The sequence below is a fragment of the Raphanus sativus genome, unplaced genomic scaffold (genome assembly GCF_000801105.2).
Source record: "Raphanus sativus cultivar WK10039 unplaced genomic scaffold, ASM80110v3 Scaffold1751, whole genome shotgun sequence".
Taxonomy (NCBI): domain Eukaryota; kingdom Viridiplantae; phylum Streptophyta; class Magnoliopsida; order Brassicales; family Brassicaceae; genus Raphanus; species Raphanus sativus.
In genome coordinates this window covers 1-19581 of record NW_026617060.1, presented here as the reverse complement: position 1 = coordinate 19581, position 19581 = coordinate 1, and the positions used below count along the sequence as shown (strand labels likewise).

Sequence of the window (19581 nt, the reverse complement as noted above, 5' to 3'; positions counted from 1 at the left end):
GTTATAAATGATAAGTGAACTAAAGTTCTTTTCTATTTCATTTATATGTTCGTTTTATAAATTAAATTATTTTTATTTCTAAAGATATATTTTTTAAAAATTAATGCTTTAATTTACAGGATGAAAAAGAAAGAACTTATTCATTAATATTCTAAATCTATCTATTTACATTCGAGCTCACACTTATTTTATGTAATGACTTTTGATGGATTTCCAATATGCTTGTTTTACATCCCTTTAATCTTGTTCAAGTAAATTCTTCCGACTGCTATTTTTCTCTACATATATATCATGAGAATATCGTATAGCCTAAGAAATTAAATCACTTATCTGATCATCTCAGGAAATAAATAGAAATTGTGAAAAGTTAGTTTCTTTTATGTGATCATTCAGGAAATAGGAACTTGTGTTTATGTGTTAGCCTGAGAGCTGTAGTTTCCGAAAATGATATTTAAGCATTGCCATGAATTTATTAGTTTATATATTTTTTTTAGAAAATTATTAGTTGATATATTAGGTTTGATAAATGATTCCCTTGTACAATTTCTGGAGAACACATGATCATATATGCACGTATCTTATTCTTAGAACTTCTACATAACAATTTTATCTAAATTCTAAAGTAAAGATGTTGAGCATGTACTTTTACAAAAAGAAAAAAATATTAAGCATGTTAGTGACAAACTAAATGCCATAATCCAAAGCCCATATCCATACTCATAAGTCATAACCATTATAACAATAATATAAAACGTCTTAACATTTTTACCCAAGAAAAAATAATATAACATGTTGAAGATTATGGCATCAACATCTAAGCAAGTGGCCTTTGATTAGATGAATTTTCCACTGATGCAGAGAGCACCGTGCCCAGCCGTAAGCTTCACCAGCAATCATTTTCAGAGCTTAGTCATTGCTGATGTTTGCCCAAATCACCTCGTTTTTTCTTGATACAATCTCTCCGCCGGTAAAGAATCAGAGCATAACCCAATAAGCAGCTCAGTGAGTTTTTTTTTCTGTGCAGCACTAATTTGTAATCTCTTTCTTCAATAAGTATAACATGAATCACTGACGCCTCAAATCTGCAATCGTTTATCGAAGCTATACATGGTTGGTGAGTAAAACAACAGTTATGTTTTCCCCTTTAGTTATACACTTGCTCATTTGAAACTATGATTGTTTTCTGATTTACCGTTTACTTTTGTAGTATCTCTCGAGTGTTGTGGTTGATCTCGGGCAAATGCAGTTTCTTACCTGTCTCCCAGAAGCACTTTTCTTGCAGAAGGTGTTTTCTTTAGACGAACGTCTCTTGACAATCTGGTGCCATTACGATGTCTGAATTTGTCTGGATTACACTGATTGAGAAGAAGAAAGTGATGAATCGCAGGGAAAGAAACGCCCAAATTTATAGTAGCAGATTCATAAGAAGGTGGTGTATTGATTGAGACGTGGTGCTAGTAGTGGGTCGGTGGCATTTATAAGTAGAGTAGGTTAATGGAGCATTAATAGCAATGATTGAATGCAAACGTTTTGCGTAACGGTGCCGGATCTCTACCGAATCTACAGAGCCGCTGGAAAGCTCATAACGGCGTCGTTGCTTTCCAAAGAACTGTTTGGAAAGAGGGTCGGTGGATGTGAGAAATCATCTTGAGCTTAGGTTTGTGAAATTATAGATAAGTTATGGAAGCCCAACTACTAAACAACCTAATATATAACATTTTGAGCGTTTTTTAGAAGCCCAGCACGTAAAAACCGAACAAAACCCCATTCTGCTTTGTGTTTCAACGAAACGCCGAGTTTCATTAATCGGTGACACGTGTCGCTCTCTGATGCATCGAGTTTATGACCTGTAATCTGATGTGGCGCATCCTGGAGTGAGAGAACTCTATTTTATATAAATAGATAGAATATAGAATATAGAAATATGATGTTTCAGAAAAAGAAAAAAAAGAATATAGAAATATGGCATACACATTGAAAATGAGTAAGATTTCAGTATTAGCTTGGGTTAAGTTACTACTATTTAGTATCTAACAAGTAAGAGTATCTCTAACCTATTCTATTTTTGATTCCAAATTCTATTTAAGGGTAAAATCTTCTCAAATTCAATTTCATATTCAACTTCAAAATAGAATAGTGGTTAAGATGGGTAATGGTCAGAATTACCCTATTTATTGAATAATCTTATCTATTATTTTATTTTGGAATTATAATTTTTTATTCATAAAATGATTCTTTTCATTTTAAATATTTTTATTTGATACTTAAATAATATTTAAAATAACATAATAACATGAAAATAAATATAATACTCTACAAAAGATTATTTAATAGTTTTACATAAACTAATAAAATCAAAAATAAACATTAAATAGTATAAAATAAATATAATAAGTAATTTAATTATTCAGTAAATGTTTTTTAGAACTACTAAGAACGGTGAATTATTATTTAAAAGGAATAGATGAGGTTTATTAATCTTGTGGGTTAAATTTTTGATTGATAACATTTTCTGCTTGATATATGCACACACATTTAGATCCTGTACGTAATTCAAATTACAAATCAAAACTGCAAAATGATAAAAAATGCACAACTAAAATTGGAACAAAATCTCTAATTGTATTTTAATAATGAAATTTAAATTTAAATAAAATAAATTTTTATAAAAGTTTTGTAAACATAAAATAACTGGATTAATGGTTAAACTGTTATAAGTTGAAGGTACTACTAAGAATTATTAACAAAATAGAAAATAAATTATTTGTAACTATTATTTTTTTGCAGTTGAAAATGGAATAAATTTATTTGTGTTTTCTTCCAGAAAAATAAATAAATTATTTGTAAATATTATTTTTTGCAGTTGAAAACCACTCTACCACTTGGATTCATTTCTTATTGAAAAGACTATTTAGATTACTTGGATTTCTATCAAATAAATGAAATCAACTGTTTTTTGAATATTTGACACAATATTATAATATATAATAATTTTCTGGTTCAACAACATATATTATCATTGCATATTTGTATCTATTATAATATATAATACTACGTCAAGGAGATCCTTTGTCTCCTTTCATTTTTATTCTATGCACGGAAGCGCTCGTTAGCCTTCTCAATCACGCAGAGAATCAGGGAAAGATAACAGGGATGCGCGTTACCCGCGCGTGTCCCACGATATCCCACCTACTATTTGCTGATGATAGCCTTTTCTTCTGTAAGGCGGAGCCCCGTGAATGTGAAGAAGTAATGAAAGTGATCAGGATCTATGGTAAAGCATCAGGACAATGTATTAACTTTGACAAATCATTCTTACTCTTTGGTAATAGGATTAACGCAACCACAAGACAAGAGATCAAAGATGTACTTGGAATACAGAAGGATGGAGGGATGGGGACTTATTTGGGTATCCCAGAAGATATTAGTGGTTCTAAATGCAAGCTCTTTGCCTTCTTAAAAGATAAACTAATGCATAGAGTGAATGGTTGGACATGGCGCTGGCTCTCGAAAGGAGCAAAGGAGGTTTTGATAAAGTCCATTCTACTTACTCTTCCGACGTATGTTATGTCTACTTTTCTGCTCCCATTGGAGATTTGTGAAAACCTTGCTAGTGCTATTGCTCAATTCTGGTGGAGCTCGAATCCTCTTAAGAGAGGAATACACTGGTCGAAATGGGAGAAAGTCTGCTTACCAAGAGAAGAAGGAGGGATTGGATTTCGCTTGATTCATGAGTTCAACCTGGCACTACTGGCGAAACAATTATGGAGGCTAACACAAAACCCGGATTCGCTTGTCGTCCGTGTCTTAAGAGGAAGATATTACAGACTAAGCTCGCCCTTGCGAGTAAATTCTGTAAGCAGTCCTTCTTATGTTTGGACTAGTATTGCTGCTGCGAGGGAGCTTTTGTTGCTGGGGATAAGGCAGAAAATACACTCTGGTTATGAGGTTAAGGTATGGGAAGACCCCTGGATTCCATTGAATCCTGCTAGGCCAACTATACCTATAGCGCCAGTTATGCATCCAAATATGAGAGTAAGTGATCTCATTAATCAAGAGTTGAAGGAATGGGATGTTAATCTGTTGGAACAGTATGTCAGCCCTGATGACATACCCCGCATAAGGAGTCTAGCCATAAGCACAACTCATAAACCTGACACGTTTTGCTGGAATTTCACAAGACATGGACAATACACGGTCAAGTCTGGATACTGGGTTGCTCAAAACTTACTGAAGGATGCAGACGAAAAGCAAATGTTAGAGCCAAGTATTACAAAGCTCCAAGCCTTTGCTTGGAAGATAAAGGCGCCAAAGAAAATTTGTCATCTTATATGGCAATTGTTAACTGGTCATGTGGCAGTAACGAGAAATTTAGTAAGGCGAAATATGAGATGTGGCAATTACTGTCCGAGATGTGGAGAACCGGAGGAATCAGTAACACATGCTATATTCGAGTGTCCACCTGCGTTACAAGTTTGGTTACATTCATCAACTCCAACTAATCCTGGTGTTTTTCCAGCTTCAAGTATCTACACGAATATGAACTACCTCTTCTGGGAAAAAGATGGTTCACTTGAACCAGAGCTAGACAGGGATCCTTATCCTTGGCTAATTTGGTACATTTGGAAGGCTAGAAATGACAAACTCTTTAGGGGAATAGACAGAAATCCTCTGGAACTAGTTCGATATGCTGAGAGTGAGTGTCAAGCTTGGTTTATTGCAAATGAGATGATACCACGAGTAGTACAAGAGGGAAATGCAGTGGAACCCCAAGTCCTAAGCTTGGGAAGTATTTGTTTACTGGATGGATCATGGACAGAGTTTGCTCAATTTAGTGGATGTGGATGGGTCTGGTTGGACAGTGGAGGGAAGACACAACTTATGGGATCACAAAACCTACCCAGAAGAGAATCAGCTCTACACTCAGAGGTGGAAGCACTGCGATTGGCGATGGAGAACATGCTTCAGCATTCAACATGTCAGAACTTCGGAACAGACTGCAAGGAATTGATTGCGATGATTAAGGAACCTCATGCCTGGCCAAGTTTTTCTACGGAATAGGAGCGGATAGAGACACTACACATATGCTTCCCAGATTTCAAGATTTCTTACGTTCCAAGAGCGCTTAATCAGATTTCAGATTTCTTAGCTAAGACAGCTAGATCCTTCCATAGGAAGTTACTTTTTGTTGGTTGTTCTATTCCGGTCTGGTTACCCAGACCACCTCAAGTTTGAGTAATAGAATAGCCGTTTGCCGTAAAAAAAAAATATACTATGCTAAATAAGGCTTACAGGTTCCAAACGAACTTTTGCTGAACAACATATACATAGAGTAACTTAGCTTATTTGTTGAATCATCTTATTTTTATATCATGAGTTAAATGAATTAGTTTTTGAACTGTGCCAAATAAATACTATAACTACAAAACCTAAACTCATCAACAAGAACTCAAACTTCCTCCGGAAAAATTCCTTTTTTTGCTAACAAAAGAGACTTGTTGACCAAAAAATTAAGCTATTTCCAGGGCCGACCTGAAATTTTAGAGGCTGTAGACGAGTAAAGAAAGAATTTAAAATTTTGGGGACCTACACTTTTTTTACAAATTTAGGGGTTTCTATCCATATAAAAATTTTCAAAAATTTTAGAGGCTTAAGACGAATGTTTCGTTAGGCTTGACACAGAGCCAGCCCTAGCTATCTCTAATTTTGAACGATCTTGCTCATTCTGATTTATATGTTTATTCCCATCGTTTCATTTGACACTCCCACTATACACTATCTTCTACATCGTTTGTTTCACTGTGCTCAATCCCAGATATGAGATATGGTTAAACATTAGTGTTAGACCATTTCCACCGTATTTATATATTTTTTACTTCAATTGTATAATAGAGATGGATTTTAGTCTAATGTATTTTCTAAAATTGAAATTTCCAAATATAGAGTACAATATAGAATATGTTATTTATTCTTCTATAAATAGAAAAAAAAAATTTCTATTTTAAAAGCAAAAATAGAGATGACATGAAATAATTTTGATTCTAAATGCTATTATAGAGGAAAAAATGATTGATTGGAGATGCTCTTGGTATCTAAAAAAATTGAAAGATTTTTACAAAGATATGAGTTTTCAAATTATAAAAAAGTTTTTATTAACTAAACTTTTTTAAAGAAATGTTTAAGATCTTCAAAATTTCAGATGTGGCCTTGACTGCACCGCTTTAGTTTGGAGCTATCAGAGTTCTATCGGTTACATGAACCAAGCTATCACGTGTGTTATCACTGTTATGAAATCATGCAAAGCTTCGCTGTTAGTTTCAACAGTTTTAGATAAGATTCAAAGCATAAATGACACAAGCGATGACGCAGTTGGCAAAAAGGTAGTTTTGTCGTCTAGTGCTTTTATATACTCCATGAGGTGTAGGGGGGATTGATTTTTTATTTATTCGGTATGGGTCGCAGCTTCTAAAGCTGCTGGCTGTTTGGTCCCGACATGTTCTTCAATTTTAAAACTATGGGACGTCTAACTCGTGAAATGTGAGTAGAGTAATGTAGAATAAATGAGAGAAAAAGGAGAAAAATAATTATTTTTGGACTTTTGTGTTATTCTGGACTTTTAATAAAGAAGAGTAATTCAAGCAAAAAATTTAAAAAAAAAGAAGAGGAAAAATATTGCCATGAACCAGAAAAGAGAAAACATTTTTTTGCGAAAATAAAACTAACATTTTTTATTTATCGTGTTGGTTTAGAAGAATCGAACTGAAGTAAAACAAACTTTTACTCTAAACATTTAGATTAAAAGATCTTTTAGAGTAAAAAGTTATCCAGACAGATCTTAGTTATATGAAATAATTCTAGTATCTCGTCTCTGTATTAATTTTTTTGGGAAAACTGCTTTTTCTAGCGCAAAAAATAATAACTATGTCTGGGTCCTTCTAAAGATTTGAGATTCTCCCAGATTAAACAAAAAAAGAAAACAATAACTATGTCGTCTTAGTCTAATCTCTCTTACTTTATGTCTTATTAGACTAATTTTTTCTAAATGGTAATACTATCCTTAAATTTCAATTAAAAATTCAAATTACAATTAAAAATAAAAATTAAAAATCTCAATTAATTTTTTAGCCCAGAAAAACTAATTTTTTTTTTTAAGATTTTATTTTTTTCAAAAAAGATTTTTTTACTAAAATTTTTTTTTATACTAAAACATTTTTTTTAAATTAAAAATCTCAATTATTTTTTAACCCAAAAACGAATTTCCTTTTTAAAATTTTCTTTTTTAAAGATTTTTTTTAAAAGATTCTTTATACTAAAGATTTTTTTAAAAAAATATTTTTCAAAAATTAAAAATCTCAGTTATTGTTTTTAGCCCAAAAACAAATTTTCTTTTTTAAAAAATATTTTCTTTTTTAAAAATATTATTTACTAAATTTTTTTTTAAAAAAAATTAAAAATCGAGTTTATTAATAAATAAGAAAACAGAATATTCAAAATATTCTCTTCTAATTATCCGAAGAACATGTATTCTAAAGTAGGTAGAATACAAAAAACATGTTAGAAATCGATTTCTACTAGTTTTAGATTTATAGTAATATGTAGATTCTGATTTCTCCAGGTTTTAGATTTATAGTAATGTGTAGATTTCGATTTCTACAGAATTTAGAACTATAGGTTTAGCGTAGAATGTGTTTTCCAATATTTTTAGATTACTATTATTTACGTAGAACACATATTCTAAACATAGTAAATTCAATGAAAAAAGTAGATTATATTTTTTACTATGTAGAATTATATTTTTACTATGTAGACATTCTACATTTTTAGAACAAAATATGAAATTATGATTTAAATATTTTTTGAAATGAAAAATATATCAATAAGTTGATATAGGTATTTCATCAGTATTTACTAATTTTTATTTTTTTTTGTTTGTAAAACTATTATTTAATTTATTTTAGAAAATAGTAATGGGTATTAGAGGAAAAATGGTACAAAGAAAAATTAGACTAATATGATATAGTTGTTGTTTTTTGGCCTAAAAAAACAATTTTTTTTTTTTGGGTGTGGGGTAGTACTTTTAAAAGTAAAACATAAAATTATCTGGTACTGATAAGTTCATGAAACTAAATTAAATTAATTTGTGGTCTGTATTAAAAAAGTGGGATCACTAAAAGCAATATTGACTACATTTCTAAGAAACAGATATCCACTTTTAGTCATTTACGTTTTATGATTTCTTTTGATAATGTGGATTTCAAAAGTTTTATAGGTTCAAAGATTAATTTCACAAAGCTTTGCATTCTGGTATGTATGAGGGATTAAATCTATCAATGCTATTCAAACCCAGGATAGAAACTCCACTGACAACCCCTTTATTACAATGTAACTTGGTTATTTTATGGAACAAGGAGGAAGAGAAATAGGTATTAGAGTCAAAGTATAACCAAGCTACAAACTTTGCTTGGAAAGTGAAAGCACCGAAGAAGATACACCATTTTTTGTGGCAGTTACCAACATGGTATGTGGTTATAACGAGAAATCTGACACGCCGCAATATGAGAAGCGATAATTACTGCCTAACATGTGGGGAGTCAGAAGAAATTGTTACTCAGCCATCTTTGGATGTCCCCCAGCTATTTAAGTATGGGTCCTTTCAGCTACACCATCTTCTCCTAACATTTTTCCACTACCAAACGTATATGCTAATATGGACTACCTCTTTTGAAGAAAAAAATGACATTGTTGAAGCAGAACTAGATATGGATTCTTATCCCTGGATAATTTGATATATTTGGAAGACTCAGAATGATAAACTCTTTAGGAGGATTGATAGGGATCCTTTGGAACTGGTCCGATATGTAGAAAGCGAGTGTCAAACCTCGTTTAATGCAAATGAGGTGGTAACTCCGGATTCACAAGAATCTAGCCACGAGAAAGCCCATATCATAAGTCTAGATAATTTATGTATGATAGATGACTCATGGACGGACACAACACAGTACAATACAGTGGATGCGGATGGGTTTGGAAAGATAACTTTGGAAATATTCAGTTTATGGGGATGTGAAATGTAAGAAGACGAGAGATGAATCTACATTCCTAAGTGGAAGCTCTACGATGAGATCTGGAAAGCATGTTACAATATTTTTCATGTCAGCATTTTAGGACGGATTAACAAATATCTAATCGCGATGATAAAGGAGTCTCAAACATGGCCAAGTTTTGCAATAGAACTAGATGCTATAGGAACACTGCTGATTTGTTTTCCAAATTTCAGAATATCTCATGTTCTGAAAACTAACTCAAAATGCTATTTTTGATTTTTTAGCTAAGTCTGCGAGGAGTTTTTATAGAGATATTTTTTACATTAATTGTTCTATTTCGGTCTGATTACCCAGACCATTTCAAGAATAATAAAATAGGCTTTTGACTTTTGTTTTAAAAACAAGGCCGTTAAAAGGCTATTATAAAACGTCGGGTCTCATAAGGCCCACTATATTCTGCTTCACCTCTTTCTTATTAGCCGCGACGCCGACGACGGAAGGGTGAAAAAACACACAGACACCGTTGATTAAGCCGGTGAACCAATGGAAAGTGAAGCGATTCAGGACGAGCTTCAAAGCTTAGAGCTTGAGATCAACGATGTTCAAGGTTTACACTTCTCCGTTCTTCCAATTAACGTCTCAGGTTGCTTCTGATTTTGAATTCGAATCATTCTTCTTATAGGTCAGATAAGTGCTCTGATTGAGCATCAAGACAGGTTGTACGAGAGAAAGTCTGAGTTAAAGACATTGTTAAAAGCAGTAACAGCAGGAACCCCTGTCGCATCTTCTTGTCCTGCTGTAGAGAATTGGTCCGAACCATTCGAGTGGGATTCACGCGCTGATGACATTAGGTTTAACATGTTCGGTATATCCAAATACAGAGCTAACCAGAGGGAAGTAAGTTACTTTTGCTTCTGCATTTTTGTTTTATGTCAACACAATGATGCTTGCTTTTTATGCCGTTTCAATCTTGTTTCCTTGGAAAACACGACAGATAATTAACGCTGTAATGGCTGGTAGAGATGTCCTGGTGATCATGGCAGCAGGTGGTGGGAAGAGTCTTTGCTATCAGCTTCCTGCTATACTTCGTGGTGGTACAACTCTTGTTGTCAGCCCTTTACTTTCCCTCATTCAGGATCAGGTACACTTTGTAGCATTGAGTACACTTCTTTATATATGGTTTGATTACAAGTGTTTGTTCTTAATTGTTTATGATTGTTCAGGTTATGGGTTTGGCTGCTCTAGGGATTTCAGCTTACATGCTGACTTCTACTTCTGGCAAGGAGAATGAAAAGTTTGTGTACAAGGCACTTGAAAAGGGTGAAGATGACCTCAAGATACTATATGTCACACCCGAAAAGGTATCAAAGAGTAAAAGATTCATGTCAAAGCTTGAAAAGTGTCACAATGCTGGTCGCCTCTCTCTTATTTCAATCGATGTAAGTCCTTCCTGCTTTTTAATTTCTTACATCGTAACCAATATTTGAATGTTATTTTTTTTTTTTTGCTTTGCAGGAGGCTCATTGTTGTAGTCAGTGGGGTCACGATTTTCGCCCTGATTACAAGAACTTGAGCATTCTTAAAACTCAGTTTCCCAAAGTTCCCATGGTGGCTTTAACCGTACGTTCTTTTTTTCTTCTTTTCATTTGCTGCATCCTTTCTCCAGCCCAGTTACATTCCTGAGAGTTTAAATCAGTCTCCATCTTACTATGCTAATCAGAATGAACGGTTTTATTCTAAGTTGATCTCTCTGTTAGACTTGGAGCCTTTCATATATTTCATTTTCCAAATTATGTATGTCTCTAATGCAGGCAACTGCTACACAGAAGGTTCAAAATGATCTGATAGAGATGCTGCATATTCCTAAATGCGTCAAATTTGTTAGCAGTGTTAACAGGCCAAATCTCTTTTACTCGGTACTATTTTTGTAATTAAATTTATTAAAATATTCGTTTTCTCATGCTGTGGATAGTTTATAGGCCTTAACATGAGCAATAAATTGTCTTGCAGGTGAGAGAAAAGTCGCTGGTTGGTAAAGCTGTGGTTGATGAGATCGCAGAGTTCATACGGGAATCATATTCTAACAATGAATCTGGGATAGTGTATTGTTTCTCTCGGAAGGAGTGTGAACAGGTTTGTAACTGAACTTCACACATAGTCTTCTTCTGCATCCTTTTTTTTATATTGTTCTATTGAACCTTGGATGGGAGAAGAAAAGCTTCTTCATACTTTCTCTTACAATCAAAGGTGATAGATTGCAGGAGAACTACGAGAAAGAGGGATCTCTGCTGATTATTACCACGCAGAAATGGATGTAAATTTGCGAGAAAAAGTTCATATGCGGTAAGGTCCAGATCTGGTGCAGCATGACTCTGCGCTTGATGTGCAAATTTGCAGCATTGCCTGATTCTTGTTGCTGTTTCATTTTCACAGATGGAGTAAGAACAAGTTGCAGGTCATTGTTGGAACAGTATGTGTATTCCTCCTCTTATCATTCCATTGTTTTGTGGCACAATGATGTACACTTATTAACTCTTGTTATTGCTTTGCAGGTTGCCTTCGGCATGGGAATCAACAAGCCTGATGGTTAGTATTGTTCTTACTAAAGATCGCTGTCCTTTTGCATTTTATGGATCACCGATTTTACTTCCTTTCCCAACTGATACATGGGGGTATTTTTGTAGTCAGGTTTGTCATCCACCACAGTTTGAGCAAATCAATGGAGACTTACTATCAGGTTCTAATCACTTGTCCACTAAAAACTCGATGTGGTTATAAGGCTGCTTCTTTTCACCATTACATCATACTGCAGGAGAGTGGTCGTGCTGGTCGTGATGGCCTCCCATCTGAGTGCGTCCTCTTTTTCCGTTCGGGTGATGTTCCCAGGCAGGTAAGCATCAGTTTTACTGTAACCTGCTTTTTTGTGCTAAAAACATTTCTGAAATTCCATTGATGCTTTTCTTTCTTGTACGATAGAGTTCGATGGTCTTCTACGAGTATTCTGGTCTGCAGAATCTCTATGATATAGTACGATACTGTCAGGTACGCAGTTTCATGTAGTCTTGTCTAGCTTCAAGAATGTCATGTTCTTGAAATTTTGCTGAACTGTATGATATCTTATGAACTATAGTTTCTGAATTCTCTTGTTGCAGTCGAAAACAAAATGTCGTCGAAGTGCTTTTTTCCGTCATTTTGGAGAGCCATCACAAGATTGCAACGGTACTCTTGTTTATAGCTCTGTGTCTACTATTGATAGAATTGGTACTCTACGTCCATTGATTCTAGATTTTCTGATGTGATGATCGTTATCTTCTGCATTCTGTTAGGAATGTGCGACAACTGTGCCTTGTCAAGTGAGGTCAAGGAGGTTGATGTATCGGGTATGTCCCACTTACATTCGCATGAAACTTTTATTTTTTGCTGCCAAAAGTTTTTCTCTACCAATTTCTCAGAAACTATCTGCCAATATGTGAATAATATCATGATGAGTTTTTGGTTTCAACGACTTCTGCAGACCTTGCTAAGCTCGTGGTTTCAATGGTGCAAGAAATGCAAGCTAAGGATCAAAGAGTGACAATGTTGCAGCTGGGTGACAAACTGAGAACTAAGCACAAGGATCTAAGTTAGTTTCATTTCATTCATCCCTTGGAATGGCAAACAATTTTAGTGCCTGGATCTCTCGCTCTATGATTTTTTTTTCTATTGTTGTTGATCGGCTAGGTGCTGAGCTAAAGAGAGAAGAGATAGAACATCTCGTGATTAAACTGATTGTTGACTCGGTATTGGTAAGATCATTGTCCGTGTTTTTAGTACTGTGTCTGTCAGATATTTCCTTCAGGCAGTATCTGAGTTTTGTTCTGTGTTTGTGCAGAAAGAAGAATTCCAGCACACACCATACTCGACAAACGCTTATGTAACAATGGGACCGTTGGCAAACCAATTGTTGCAAGGTAAGGAGTTGTAATGAATTGCCTTGTTTCTTTTCACGCTCAGATGAACACTATATAGGCTTCAGGATCTGAAAAATGCTTTGTGATGAATATATTTAATGTTTTGGTCATTACTTGGTTGCTCTACTCTCATAGATAAAACTCTTTAAACAAAACGTGTCCTACAATGTGAATCTGGAACAGGAAGAAAGACGATTAAAACGGAAACCTCAAGCAGACAAATGAACAAGAAATCGAAAAGAAGTAGTTCACTTTCTGGATTAGAATCCAAGCTTGACGAGCTAAGGAAAGAGATATCTGCAGCTCATGGAAGCATGCTCCCTCATACGGTCCTGTCAACACAGCAGATTGGCTTGATAAGTTCCCAAAAACCAGATTCATTACAAGAGGTGGAGTTATCGTTTTTAATATTAACCCGGATTTTGTTTGGTCTTTGTATATGTAATCCTCTCTGTTAAAGCTGGCTTTATGGGTTGGATTTTTGCAGTTGGAGAGTATTATAGGAAAACTGAAAACAGACAAGTACGGAGACAAGATTCTAAAAGTGATGAGACATGATGCGGTCTCTGAACAACATGTTGAAGATGCAACAAAAGACGAGACATGTAAAAGAAGATCAAGTAAGAGAGCTAAGACACAGAAGGATGTTGTTTTGTTAGAGAGCAGCGAAGAAGAAGAAGAAGCTTGATGCATCCGGTTTTGACAATATCTGTTCTTAGGTTTTATATTATATAAAAAATAGATTTTTGGCCGAGTGATTCTATGCATTAACTATGTACTAGGAATTGGCGTTTAAGGGATGCCTAATCGATATACACTTGCACCTTGTTTTCCAAGGGAAGTTGCTTAATGTAATCATACAAAAGATTCTGTTTTACCACATTTTTGACACGTCTCTCAAGCGGTAGAACAAACTCATGTATATAGTTTTGGGGTTCTTGTTCTTCAGTGGGAACCGACCAATCTGATGTTTCGTTCATTGAGAAAGGGCCTTAACGTTGTTGGTTGGCTATATGCTAGTGAGATCCTTTAGTCAATGCCTCGTGGTTTTGCTAAAATCTGCAAATGCCAATGAAGGTTACCATTTAATTCCCCCCCCCAACCTCCTCCTCCCCCACCCACACAGTTTTACAAGATTGGAGCCATTCTTCTTCAGCCGTTCTCTTATATTTCTCTTCAGATTTTTGGTGAAGAAATTTTATTAAACATGAAATTGAACTGCACTGCATAGTTGTGACCCCTTGTTAAAATTTTGCTTTCTCCCTCTCAACTGTTGTTTTGAAATAATCCATGCTTATTTGTCTTCTTCTTGCCTCCTCTACATTTCAGTAAAACTGGTATTCCTGTTTCTCAATTTATCAATTTCATCCTCCACTTCATTTGGAATCCCCAACTGGTATCGATTCATTAGCTTCAATTCATGAGCACAATGCTGAATATAAGGCCAGCAGTTAAAGTATGTAAAAAGATCAGCTTTTGCTATTACGTTGCCTAATAAGTTATCTAACACAAGAAAGTGTCAACTTTCAGTTACTTCATGTTCCAAACTCAACATCCAACTTGTAGTTTGATACAGCATTGTATTTAATCTCATCCGTTTTTGGGTGGGATGATGATGATGATGATGTATCTCCAACAATGGATTCATGAGGAACCCCATCAATCTCCACAGAGCTGCAACCAGGAAACTTTCTGATTCCCAAATCTTTCATTTTGCTTCGCACATTCGTCACATCTTCCCATTTGTTGGCAGATGCGTATACACTGGCCAGCAGAGTATGAGCACTCGAATCACTAACTTCCACTTTCTCCAGCTTCTCCGCTACTCTTTCAGCTAACTCCACGTTCCCATAGTTCCGAGCAGCGCTTAGCAAAGAGCAGTACACAGGAACCAAAGTTTTATCGCTTTCATCTCTCATCTCATCAATCAATTCCTCTGCTTCTTCTAAACAACCAGCTCTGCATAGTAGGTCAATCATACAGCTATAGTGCTCTGATTTAGGCCTGACCTTATGTACATTGCTCATCGAATAGAAAACTCCACGTCCTTCTCCTACAAATCCACCGTGATTACAGGCTGTTAACACCGAGACAAAGGTTATATCATCTAATCTAACACCCCCGTTCTCCATCTCGTAGTACAAGTCCATCGCTCTCCTTGACATCCCGTTCATGGCAAGACCGTAGATAAGCGATGTCCAAGAAGCAGTGTCTCTCTCTCTAGTTTCGTAGAAAACCTCTAGAGCTGTCTCTATGCACCCGCATTTAGCATACATGTCGACAAGAGCAGTGCCAACCACTTTATCCACTCTAACTCTGTTCTCACATATGTACCCATGGATCCACTTCCCCTGCTCCAGGCCCCCCGTCTGAGCACAGCCTTTCAAGAGAGAGACAAGCACGAAGTTATCAGGTCTAACACCTTGGCTTTGCATCCGCCTGAACAGCTCGAGTGCTTCATCAAACCTGTTAAACTGAACATACCCATTCATCATAGCTGTCCACAGAACAACATCTTTCACAGGACTCGTCTCAAACAACTCTCTACCCTCATCAATCCTACCGTTACTAACATACCCACAGACCATGCTTGTCCAACACTTAACATTTTTCACTCTCATCGACTCAAACACCCCTCTAGCCTTATCTAGACACCCGCATTTACAGAACATATCCACCAAAGCGTTCCCAATCTTAACACTCGTCTCAAACTCTCCGCCAACAGCAACAACATACCTGTGAATCACTTCACCAAGTTCCAAATTCTTCAAAGCAGAACAAGCCGAGAGCGTGCTCACGATCGTGCTCTCATCAGGCTTCAAGTCACTCTCCTTACTCATCCGCTTAAAAACAGCGACGGCATCGTCAAACCTCCCGTGTCCAACGTAGCTAGAAATCAAGCCGTTCCAAGAAACAACATCTCGTTGAGGCATTTCGTCGAACACCTTGCGAGCGATCTCCATCTTACCCAGCGCAGCGTACATTCCCATGAGCGAGTTACACACGTAAGGGTCGAGGTTCAGCCCGGATTTAAGAGCGTAGCCGTGGAGTTTCTCGCCTTCCGCAACGTTCCTCAAGCGTCCGATTGATTTGAGAATGATTGGTAAGGTGAAATTGTCGGGATACAAGGCGTTTCGTCGCAGTTCAGCGAACAGAGACAAGACTTTGGTGAAGGTTTTGGTGTCGGCGAAAGATTTGAGCATCTTGTTGTATACTATCAGTGATGGAGTTTGTACAGGTCCCATCTTCATCTGAGTTTACTCCCTTCTTGAGACAAACGTCAAAAGCTTGAAGCTTTTTTATAGGACCTGTCGGAAGAAAAAAACAGAGGGCCCATCAACTTTTATTACCGAAACCAAGAGAAAACAGAGTCTTAAGATTCAAACTGTCTGAGAATGATTTCAACTCTGATAGCCTTACAATCAAAACAGAAACTCACGTAAACAACTTAGACTGAAAGAAAGACTCAGCCATTATTTATTTGATCAAAGACTAATGCAAACTCGTAACACCGATAAGAGCTTGTATCCTAGTGGTACATCTTCTCACAGAGCTTGAATACTATGCTTCTCCAATTAATTAACCCAAAAACAGTTTTTTTTTTTACCAACACAACCTGCTCCTACTATATTATCTGTTGATTTGCTTCAGCAAAACTTCCCTGAACTAAAACTTGATATTTTAAGTTTTAGCTTCCCTAAAAAGTGAATCTCAAATCTATTTCTCATCTTCTCCAGCATCTCTCTCTCTCTATCTTTAGTGGTTTTGTGTAAATGTCTGCAGTTTTTTCATCTGACCCACAATGCTCCAAGCTTACCTCTCCATCATTAATTAGGTCTCGTAGAAAATGAGTTGTTAGAGCTTGATTGTTGACAGTGCTTCCCTTCTACCTCACATCCTTCCTCCTTTAACATTCGTTTGAACCAAACACAAGATGAGGCAACCACATATTCAGACTTCTGTAGTCGACAATGTGACTATTGGTTGGTGGCTTCTTTGAACACCATGCTATAGCCATGGGAAACACATACCCTCAAGTGCTCTTTCTGCTAATCACTGTCAGTATAAACAAAGTAACTCTCACATTCCTCCTCTGTTGTACCAGATGCCCAAGTCTACTGTGCCTTTCAAAATACCTTAAAACCCTTTTTCACTGGTGACTCAAAACGTCAAAGACCAAATTCAACTTGGGTAACTCCACCTGCTCGTGTTGATTTTCTCCAATAAAAGAAGCAAGAAGAGATACTGAGACAAAAGGAAGATCATTATCATTTTTCAGAGTAAATATTACAGAGGACACCATCAAACAAACGTTACGATAGGAGAAAAACGACTCGAGAGTAGTAAGACTTGTGATGATACATAACAAGGAAGAACAACACACAATGATCATATGTACTCGTGGAAACATTCAAACATATCATACATTATGTATGTATGTGTATATTATGCATATGTTATAGAGGGTGAGATCATTGCTGCTGGTTAAAGGTTTGCTTCCACAATCTTGCTCGCAGGAGCTTTCTCTTGTTTCTCGACGTACGCTGACGGAAACCACCCGGCTTTCCCCTTGTATTCTCCTTCCGACCAGCCTGTCCCAGCCACCTTGTTTCATGAAACACAACCAGAATCATTAGACCCACCTTTCTCTGTTTTGTAGTATTGTTTAGAAAAGAATGTGTACCTGTCGAACGATGACATAATCATCAACCGCTAGGCTCAGTTCTCCTGGCGCTTGAGCATCAAACGGGTGCACAACCTGATGAAAACAAGAACGCATAACCCATGTTTTTGACCGAGTAAATTTGGAGAGTTACGAAAGACTATTATTACCTTTGCAAGAAAGTAGGAATCATTTTGACTGAGAAGTTGCTGACTGTGATGATCATCAGATCCATTGGTGGTTTTGATATCTTCATGTGGAGCAGAAGACTTGATTTCTTTCTGAGGTTTGGATTTGATTTCAACTTCAGGACTAGACTCCATGTCGTCCTTTGGATTGGGTTTGGTTACTTCTTCATGCTTGGTTTCTCCATGGTGATTTGATTTGATCTCTCTGCTGTGACTGCTGGAACTCGTTTCTTCTTGGGGATGAGAAACAGCATCCTCTATATGTAAAGGTAGAGACTTTGGTGATGATTCTATAATAGCTTCTTCCTCAGCAATCATCTGAACATGAAGATGAAGACGTCCAAAATCAGTATGTACTATTTCATTATCTCAAGTTTTATCATAGAGAGCGAGTTACAGACCTCAGAATGTAGCTTATCAAGGATATCAAGAGCATTTCGATGATATGATATCTCAGCTTCAACCAGAGTACGGAGGCGCTGATAAGTTATGCTCTGCTGCTGATTGTCCACTTCTAACATAGCCTTTGTAGCTTCTTTGCCAAGTGTTTTCATGCTTGATTTGAGATCAGCCAATCTCGACTCAGAGTTCTTAAGCTTCATGTAAGCCTCTTCAGAAACATCTGATTCCTTCAACTTTGCTCTCCTTCTCAGTACATCAGTCGCCTATATTCATTAAACAAATTGTCTTTTTAAAAAAAAATTAAAAATTGACTCAAAAAAAAAAAAAAAGACTATTTACCTGTGCTTCCACTTCTTGTCTCAACCTGTCGTAATGATTCACTAAATGCCTTGCATCCTCCAAAGGCGCACTATATATCATTGTACGAATTGGCTCACAAACCTAACCAAATCAAACCCTGAAGCTTTATTAAAAATGAAAATATATATTAAACTTTTAACTCCAAAAGTTTTACCTGCTCACTAAGAACACCAAGTAGAGTTTCCCTGCCATCTTCCACAGACTTGTAAGAGGTCCCAAAGTGATGTGCAACTCTTGAGAGAGGAGTGTTAGCATCAGGATTCTCATCTCCATATTTCTTAAAGTCTTCAGCAAACTTCAACCCTATTATGGATACAAGAATCCTAATCTGATCCCAAGAGTCTATAAACGAGACTGAACTAAAAAAAAAACAAGAACTTACCGATCTCTACAACTTTTGTGCCTGTTGCAATGAACCCTTCTAGCCCACGAACAATGTTCCTTTGCAAACGCTGTGAGCAGAAGAAACTCATTAGATTTCAAATTTCAAAAATATATATATATTCCTTGAAAAATACTAAATGTTATCATTTTACCTTTGCAGCCTTGGTAGAGCTATACAGTTCTTGAAGTTTCTGATGACAATGAAGCTCTTCCTCATCAACAACCACAGCATCCGCATTAACATGCCCTAAATGCTTCAAAACCGCCTGCACAATAAACTGTAGCTTTACACAAAAGAAAGAAACATACACAAATCTTGTCTGAAATGATAACGTAATCACATAAGCTAAAAATCACTCCAAAAAAGGCAAAACTGATTCTACGTCAGTCAATCCTATCTGCCACCCCTAAGACTATAAAAATTAAACATGAGCACTTCCAAGATTCCACCTTTATTGAAACCCACATAATCAATTTTCCAGTTTTATCTCCGGAATATAAATCTAATAACACATAAATCTAATAAAAAAAAAAAGAGAAAAGAAACCCACTTGCTGTTGCCTAGCAACTTGCTCTCTGAGCTTGGCCGC

At 36.1% G+C, this 19581-nt stretch overlaps 3 protein-coding genes across 4 annotated transcripts; 1 reads left to right on the top strand and 2 right to left on the bottom strand.

The window, feature by feature from the left end:
- The first annotated feature begins 9499 nt into the window (after window positions 1-9499).
- On the top strand, window positions 9500-13876 carry LOC130504714 (ATP-dependent DNA helicase Q-like 2). The gene is made up of 20 exons (XM_056999339.1): window positions 9500-9651; window positions 9727-9941; window positions 10039-10185; window positions 10268-10483; window positions 10560-10664; window positions 10856-10960; window positions 11055-11177; window positions 11299-11387; window positions 11478-11514; window positions 11597-11630; window positions 11729-11781; window positions 11857-11934; window positions 12021-12086; window positions 12197-12263; window positions 12371-12424; window positions 12559-12666; window positions 12765-12829; window positions 12916-12994; window positions 13178-13383; window positions 13482-13876. The coding sequence occupies exons 1-20, from the start codon at window positions 9588-9590 to the stop codon at window positions 13680-13682; spliced, it is 2112 nt and encodes a 703-aa protein (XP_056855319.1). The 5' UTR covers window positions 9500-9587; the 3' UTR covers window positions 13683-13876.
- A 575-nt stretch (window positions 13877-14451) lies between these two features.
- On the bottom strand, window positions 14452-17112 carry LOC130504715 (pentatricopeptide repeat-containing protein At1g31430-like). 2 transcript variants are annotated; one of them, XM_056999341.1, is made up of 2 exons: window positions 15731-17112; window positions 14452-15460 (listed from the first exon to the last, which is right to left on the bottom strand). In XM_056999341.1, the coding sequence occupies exons 1-2, from the start codon at window positions 16243-16245 to the stop codon at window positions 14530-14532; spliced, it is 1446 nt and encodes a 481-aa protein (XP_056855321.1). In that variant the 5' UTR covers window positions 16246-17112; the 3' UTR covers window positions 14452-14529. The 2 variants fall into 2 exon arrangements, with proteins under 2 accessions (XP_056855321.1, XP_056855320.1); XM_056999340.1 differs by having other exon boundaries at window positions 14452-17112.
- Window positions 17113-17240: 128 nt separating this feature from the next.
- Window positions 17241-19565, bottom strand: LOC108819110 (SH3 domain-containing protein 1). The gene is made up of 9 exons (XM_018592101.2): window positions 19543-19565; window positions 19144-19257; window positions 18990-19059; window positions 18762-18910; window positions 18587-18688; window positions 18247-18510; window positions 17828-18163; window positions 17679-17753; window positions 17241-17599 (listed from the first exon to the last, which is right to left on the bottom strand). The coding sequence occupies exons 5-9, from the start codon at window positions 18665-18667 to the stop codon at window positions 17480-17482; spliced, it is 876 nt and encodes a 291-aa protein (XP_018447603.2). The 5' UTR covers window positions 18668-18688; window positions 18762-18910; window positions 18990-19059; window positions 19144-19257; window positions 19543-19565; the 3' UTR covers window positions 17241-17479.
- Window positions 19566-19581: the final 16 nt, after the last annotated feature.